The sequence below is a fragment of the Sebastes fasciatus genome, chromosome 1, assembly GCF_043250625.1.
Source record: "Sebastes fasciatus isolate fSebFas1 chromosome 1, fSebFas1.pri, whole genome shotgun sequence".
NCBI classification, from domain to species: Eukaryota; Metazoa; Chordata; class Actinopteri; order Perciformes; family Sebastidae; genus Sebastes; species Sebastes fasciatus.
Window position 1 is genome coordinate 36,988,022 of NC_133795.1, and position 7,858 is coordinate 36,995,879.

Sequence of the window (7,858 nt, forward strand, 5' to 3'; positions counted from 1 at the left end):
CAAATACAGGAAGGACAGCTGACTTTATGCTGGGGGTTATACCGCTTTGAATTATATTTTTATATTTATTTTGTTTTACTTGCTCTTGAGTCCGTTTCACACCGTCAGAGAGGGGGAAGCAGGTGAAAGGATGTTTAATTACTCATAGACGCCATGTGATACTCATAGGGTAAAAATAAGTGTAATTTATTCATCTACTAATCTCTTAAACGCTATTTATATTTAGACAAGTATACTTTACTTTTGAGTATTCCGTTAAATTAATAAATCTGTTAATTTACGCATTCACACATCGGGAGTTTTTTCTTTTACCAGCTGTTCTTCCTTCATTTGGCAGCTTCAACTGTGTTACTTTTAGCCTGGATTATGTGTTTAACTTCTTCGTATTTGTCTAATATAGTTTACTCTTTGTTAAATGTGCCGCTCTGCCTGTCTGTCCGTCAGTAGACTTGTTCATGTCTGTGATTGGTCAGAAGCTGCAAACACCTCCTCGTTCATGTGAACGCGCTCATAACGAGATTGGAAAACCCCGGGTTGACTTACCGAGTTGATAACCAGCTTCGTAGTACAGTTTAGCGAGATCTTGTTTGCTCGGTTAAGTGAAGCCAGATAACGAGAACATACCCCGGGTATGTTGAACTCGCTTCGTAGTACAGGCCTCTGGTGTTATGGAGTGATGATGTCACTTGAGTCATGATGTCACCTGCAGGTTTAATAAACAGTGTGTGTGAAAACCTCACATTCTGATTGGTCCTTTAGTGTGATGTCATCAATTCATTTCAATGGGGCTTTATTGGCATGAAAGCTTCAAGAACAACGTTGCCAAAGCATCAAAACAACAATCTGTCCAAATCACATGTTAACAATGTTGAACATTTATCTTTCATAAATATGAATGAGCCAATCACAGATGCTCCTCCTTGTGATGTCACAGCCCTCCTGTGTTGTGTTTCTGTTAACTTAATATAAAGATATAATCAGATACTGATGTGCAAGATGCAAGTAAAACCTAAATTTAGTCCTCCGCCACTAACCTCTGGAACAGCTTACCTTTTCATATCAACAGCTCAGACAAACAGAATAGTTGAAGTCGCTGCTGAACCTCTTTCTGCTGGCGTTTCATGAAGTTCATTTTCTGTTGTGCTGCAACTCCTTTACCGCTATTATGTGCACATTATTACCTCCTTCAAGACCCGAGGTTATGTTTTCATCAGCGTGATGGATTGGCACTGCGGTTGTTTTTAAAACGTAGAGAGAGAGAGAGAGAGAGAGAGAGAGAGAGAGAGAGAGAGAGAGAGAGAGAGAGAGAGAGAGAAAAATATGATGGAGCTCTGAACAAACTGGAAAAGGAGAACACTACATAGACTTGACTCTTTCTATATTGTTGTCTTTAGTCAAAGAGTGTTAAACTGAATCAAAAACCAACATCTCTGCCGACACCAACGTCAAACAGACGCGAGTGTCAGAAACAACTTTATATACAGCTTTGCCAGACAAACACACACACACACACACACACACACACACACACACACACACACACACACACACACACACACGAAGCATCCTATTGGAGGATTGCATCCTTCAGTAATCAGGCCGTCAGCTGTAGCTCCACCTGTCTTCACTCTGGAAGTAATCAGTGGCGTCTGGTGATCCACCTCATTGTGGCTCTTGTAATGCATCTTACACAAAAATCCAAGAGATTTGATCAATACACACTTTAAATCAATCTCATGTATTGCAACGAACAAAATAAAAGCACATAAAGAAAGAGATGTAAATATGTAAAGAAAGAGATGTAGAGTCCATGTGGCAAAACGGTTTCGTTCATGTATCCAAAACAGTTTAAAAAGCCATAAATCCACAACAGTTGTTGTGTTTAAAGCTGCATGATACGGTTTGAATGAAGAACAAACAATAGTCCCGTTTGTGTGCTCTCCAGGTTGCTCAGAGAATCACCAAAGCACCACAGCTGTGGTTATACAGAGGAGACAACAAGCCCAGTGAAAATAAAACGTTCTGAACACGGTCTAGAAACAAGTGTTGAGCGTATCGTCAGAGGAATAATACGAGCTGAAGTGGAGAAAAAGAGCGTTCTTCTATCAGTATGTGGGGAAAGAAGTTGGAATTTGTATTCAATATATGAACTTGTGATTGTGTTCAATAACTATGATAACAAAATCCTCATGTCACAACTAATAAGTTATGTTACCTTTTAGTTTTAATCTTTTTTTAGATTGTTTTTAAACAGAGACTGACTGACTCTAAACATGAACACTGGACTTTGTGGTGTTTCAGGAGGAAAACTGCCTCAGTTATTCTCTCCTAGTCACATTTACTCCATCAGCTTTGTATGATACCCTGGAAAAAAGACAAGAAAAGACTTAGTTCATTCTTGTTTATTGATTATAGAAACCTTCAGTTTGTTCACACATCCCATCAGTAAAGTCTGCTAAATGACTCTTGTTCAATGATTTCACGTACAGATTCATTTTCATCCACACAATCAGTTTGTTTGAGCAGAATCTCAGCGATGTAACAGAGAATAATGATTTCCTTATTGATTATGATCATGATAATTACAGTTTCATTAAACATCTTAGGATCTCGTTTGTACGTCGATCTGGACGACAACATTTAGTCTGCCCACCAAATAAATGTGATTCTAGATATCTTTACAAAAAGTGGTGAGAACAGAATATCTATGATCAGAAATAAATCACTAGACCTTCCTTTAAGACCCGTGCAGTGGAAGAGAAACAACAACACACACACACACACACACACACACACACACACACACATATATATATATATATCTATATACAAATATTCATCAGACATTTAGAGCACAGAGAAGTTTACAAAGTAGAGCCCATAATGTTTGATTGACAGCTGATCTCTGTGCAGTGAAGACATGAAAAGAACAAGACTCAGTCTAAAGCGAGTATCTGTCTGGACCGTATCTGGTCAGGATGTGAATTTGTGGCTCAATTGTTACACAAATAATCAGTGGTCATGTCTATCATGTTTTATGAACAGTTTTTTCCACTTATATCTTAATGTTTGATTGAAAGACAACTTATAATGATCAAATTGCATTCAGTAATAGTAAATGGTGACATTTACTAGTCAGTATATTATACATTTTATACAAGGTGTAAATGTATCATCATGACATACAGTCTGCAGGTTACAAGCATTTCAGCTTTTTATTAAAGCATGTGTATCAAAAGCATTCATCATATAAGTGGTGTGTAACAATATATACATACTTACAAAGTTGACGTCATCACTGATGTTGTTGCTGCCGTGTTTATTCCTAGATGGAGTGTTAATGGAGCAGCTACAATGTTAGCATAGCCTGGCACTGATCGATCCGGACTCCGTTCAGAAAACAAGCATTTTAAAAGTTGTTTGCTTGCTGTGTTGCGGACAGACCCGACAAAGCATGAATTCACTCTTTTTACTAATCAACATCATAATATCGTTATTTCGGCATCATTTTGATCCGTTTATTGATATTAAATCACAGCACAGTGTGTTTATTTTGGGTTCATACCGCAGTAGCGACGTGTGGCTTGCTAATGTGCTTCCTGCTTGGTGTGAATGCACGGTGGTAACACAATACGAAGCACAACGTAACGTAACTTAAACTACTATAAACAATAGCACATGCACAACAACAGCACGATGTAATGATTCAATGAACCGCTGACACAATCCCCAGAAAACATAAACACTGAACTGTTCTCCAGCTTTTCATTTAGAAAGAGCAACAACCAATGAGGAACCTGCAACAGTCGCTGATGAATCCTGTAACTTCATCACTCAGTCAGTCAGTCAGTGACACACTTTAGTGTTTGTAGGGCTGGTCCTCTGCGGTCCAGACACAAATCAGCTCTGCAGCAACAATGATGGACACCAGAGAAGTTTAAGAGTTAAAACACTGAATTTAACCCTTAAATGACTTCTGTCTATTTCAGTTTACACAACTCAGCAGTGACATCAGAACCATAAAGATAAAGTCCAGCATAGAGAGGCTCAGTGAATGTGGTCTGGACTCTGTGGAGGAGAGTCATGGTTTCAGAGACGCTGTAGAAGGACAGAATACCTGCACTGTGATCCAGGTACACTCCTACTCTGGAGGACTGAGGACCTGAGACGGGGGTTTTGACTTTGTTGTACCAAAATATATAACTGTTTTGGTCACAATCTAACGCCCAAGATTTATCATTGTGTCCAAAGTAACATTCATTACCCCCCCCTGCTCTCCTGATACTCTTGTATGCGACTGCTACATGAACTCCTGTCCCTCTCCTCTCCACCTCCCAGTAACAACGTCCAGTCAGACTCTCTCTACTCAGGACCTGAGGCCATCCAGTGAATCTGTCTGGGTGACTAGAATAAGACTGTTGTTGTTTCATATATGTTGCTTTTCTGTTCCCCTCAGATAATAACAGCTGTGTGTATGCTGTGTTTGGATCCAGTGTGATTTCCCGTGAATATTGTAAGAATCCAGCTCTGGTCTTGGGCTCTGGTTGTGACAGTAAAACATCCACTTCAGTTACTGTCTGTGAGACGTTTGTCCATTTCTCTCTCAGAACGTCCTGTAGTTTATCTCTGACTTCTGACACAGCCGCCGTCACGTCCTCAAAGTAGCTCAGAGGACGGATATTGATGCTGGATGTAGATTCAGTGAGTGGTGACAGTGAGGGGTAGTTAAGAAGAAACTGGTTGTGATCCTCTGTGTGTGACAGCAGCTTCATCTCAGCGTCTCTCCTCTTCAGCTCAGTGATCTCCTGCTCCAGCTTCTCCTGAAGCTCTTTGACTCGACTCACTTGGGTTTTCTGCTGGGATCTGACCTGCTGCTTCACATCACAGCTTCTTTTCTCCATGAGACGGATCAGCTCGGTGAAGATCTTCTCACTGTCCTCCACTGCTTTATCAGCAGAGCGATTGACAGCCTCCACCTCCTGTTGGAGCAGCTTCACATCTTTCTCTCTGTCCTGGATCCTCTGCTGGATGTTGAGTCGACTCACCTCCAGCTCTCTCTGCCTCTCGGTCCTTTCTGCTGCAGCTGAGACGGTGTCGTGGCCTTTATGTTCATCCACAGAGCAGAGATAACAGATACACTGCTGATCAGTACGACAGAACATCTTCATCACCTCGTCGTGACGAGAGCAGATGTTCTCCTGGAGCTTCTTGGAGGGCTCCACCAGCTTGTGTTTCTTTAACGGAGCCACATCATAATGAGGCTGGAGGTGTTTCTCACAGTAAGAGGCCAGACACGCCAGACAGGACTTGAAGGCTTTCAGTTTCCTCCCAGTGCAGAAATCACAGGCCACATCTTCAGGTCCAGCATAGCAGTGATCAGCAGGAGCAGCTTGGAGTCCAGTCTTCTTCAGTTCCTCCACTAAAACTGCTAACATGGTGTTTTTCAGCAGGACAGGCCTCGGTGTGAAGGTCTGCCTACACTGAGGGCAGCTGTAGATCTTCTTCTCATCCTCTCCATCCCAGAAGCTTTTAATACAGTTCATGCAGTAGCTGTGTCCACAGGAAGTAGTCACCGGATCCTTCAGTAGATCCAGACAGATCGAACAAGAGATTGCTTCCTGGTCCAGCTGAACTCCTTTCTGCGCCATTTCACCTCTCAGTAGCAACGACTGTCTGAGTTTCACTTCCTGAGAACCGACACTAGTTTGAGCTCTGATGTAATCATCATGTGTTATGTTGGTTACACCCACCTTCAAACTGTCGATCTGAAGGGGAGGGAACAAGGAAATAAGAGGACCGAGTGTAGCAGTCTGTGTTTGAGAGCAGGAAGAAGAGGGAGGAGTTATCAAGCTATGAATCATTCCAGGACGAGGAGCAGCACGACTGACTACGTCCCAAATCACATACTTTTCCTTTTTACTTCTAGCACACTGCAGCTGCCCTTACAAAGTACGTACTGTTGCATGCAGTATGAATACAATATATCTGCTGTGCAGAGGATTGTGGGTCAGAACAGCCAGAAAAGCATGCTGGCTTTCATACTGTAAAATGTGACCAGATGTAGTAGGACATCCTGGTATTTTTGGCACACTGCATTTGACATACTATGTATTGGGACATAAGAAATCTTTTTTTCTGTCATACTAAGTAGTATGGTAGAATGGGTTTTGGAACGCACAGTATGTTTCTTCATTTACAAACGGAGCCTCGGTTCAAACCTGCTCCACATTTGAAAACATTTCAGTTTTCAGTTGTAAAATATTTCTTGGCTCCTCAGGCTTTGGTGATGGCTCCACATTTCTCATAAAGTCTTCCTCACCCGGGACAGGAACCCGGTGTGGGCAACGGACCGCTGTACGGGCAGCCGTTTACAGACAGGCTAGTGACACATTACACACACTCCTGAGGCTGCAGAGATTGTTTTTAAGAAATCTCATAAGCCATTGTTTTACTGCTTAATTTTTTCATTTTACATAAGAAAATAGAGATAAGTCTCCTAGGCAACTAGTGTAGTAATAATAATAATAATTTATATAACACTTGTCAAACTTAAGTACAAAGTTCTTTCCAGATTAAAAGATTTACAGAAAAGAAATGAAAAATAAATCTAAATCTCATGTAACAGCGGGGCAGCTGAGCTGAAATATTCATAACAATTGTGCATTTTGCGATAAAAGCAACAAATTAGGCACAGATGTAGGGTTATATGTCACGAAAAGATATAGATATCGGGGCGCTGCCAATTCGGCCCCTGACGGACGCGGCAGCTACTTTCCAAATTGGCCGCAAAATAGGTTTTCCAAAACGTTGCAGAAAACTGATTTTACGACTCTTGATGATTTCCAAGGTGCGTTCAAGCTGATGAGATCAGATGTCAGAAGATCACAGGCATGATTTATTTACCTCATCATTTTTTAAGGGTACTTTTTAAAAGCTTTTAACCTGAGAAAAACGTGAAAACCAAATAAAAGGAGCATGGTCACTTCAGGGTCAAACTTCACCCCCATGCCTTCATGGTAGAATGACAACCAATAAAGCAGTAAAACTGACAGAGATAACGCTGGATACATTTCTTGGTCGCCAGTAACCGCTAATCACAGTTAAAGTGATGCTGAACTTTGGTAGAACTTTGGGTTGTATTGCTAGCAGTAAAACTGACAGAGATGACATGATAACTTTTTAGTTGGAGTAAGCACTTCAGGTTCATATGACAATGTTTTATTTTTGCAATGGCCTTCAAATCTGAGCAAAGGAGCTGATATTTGTCCGGTCTCTAACCTGTGACCAAGCTGACTTGGTTGAACTTATAAGGAATCTTAGATCAGTCTCCTGTTGAAATACAGGGTTAAAGAGACACACAAGCTTCTCCACCACGGCAAGGTGCCAACTCCAGTAGGATTCATTTTTTTGTTTTATTTTTTTGATATGCAATAGCACTTTAAAAACATGTATATACTATTGTATAACAGCAAACGCTGGCCGGGTTACGGCATGATACAAGAACTGAGGAAGCGGGTTGCTGGAGGCAAAGTTTGACCAAAAGAAATCCAATTAAATATTCCATTGCCATACTCCAGCACATTGTTTACACTTTGGGATCCACAAATTTGAATGTTTTGGACGTGATTAAAGTGCGCACGTTGTTGGTTTGCTTGGTTTTGCGGAGCGTTTCAGACGGAGGGAGAATACAGGTATACTCAGGCAGGCAGTATGAAAAATATTGTCGCATTGTCAGGGAACACATAGGGTGGTTCCCCTGAACGTTTGTGAATGAGGGGATAGATGGACTGGTACCACGGGACATTTTAGAAAATGTTCATATTTTTCGTAGGTCTTGTGCTGATCAGCCACCACACTC

At 41.2% G+C, this 7,858-nt stretch overlaps 1 protein-coding gene across 1 annotated transcript; it reads right to left on the minus strand.

Moving 5' to 3' along the window:
• Positions 1–3,980: 3,980 nt before the first annotated feature.
• Positions 3,981–5,663, minus strand: LOC141774519 (tripartite motif-containing protein 16-like). Its single transcript, XM_074647257.1, has one exon. The coding sequence runs from the start codon at positions 5,646–5,648 to the stop codon at positions 3,981–3,983; it is 1,668 nt and encodes a 555-aa protein (XP_074503358.1). The 5' UTR covers positions 5,649–5,663.
• Positions 5,664–7,858: the final 2,195 nt, after the last annotated feature.

Coding starts and splice junctions, on each gene's coding strand:
- LOC141774519 (XM_074647257.1), bottom strand. CDS start 5,648: ATGGCGCAGAAAGGAGTTCAGCTGGACCAGGAAGCAATCTCTTGTTCG.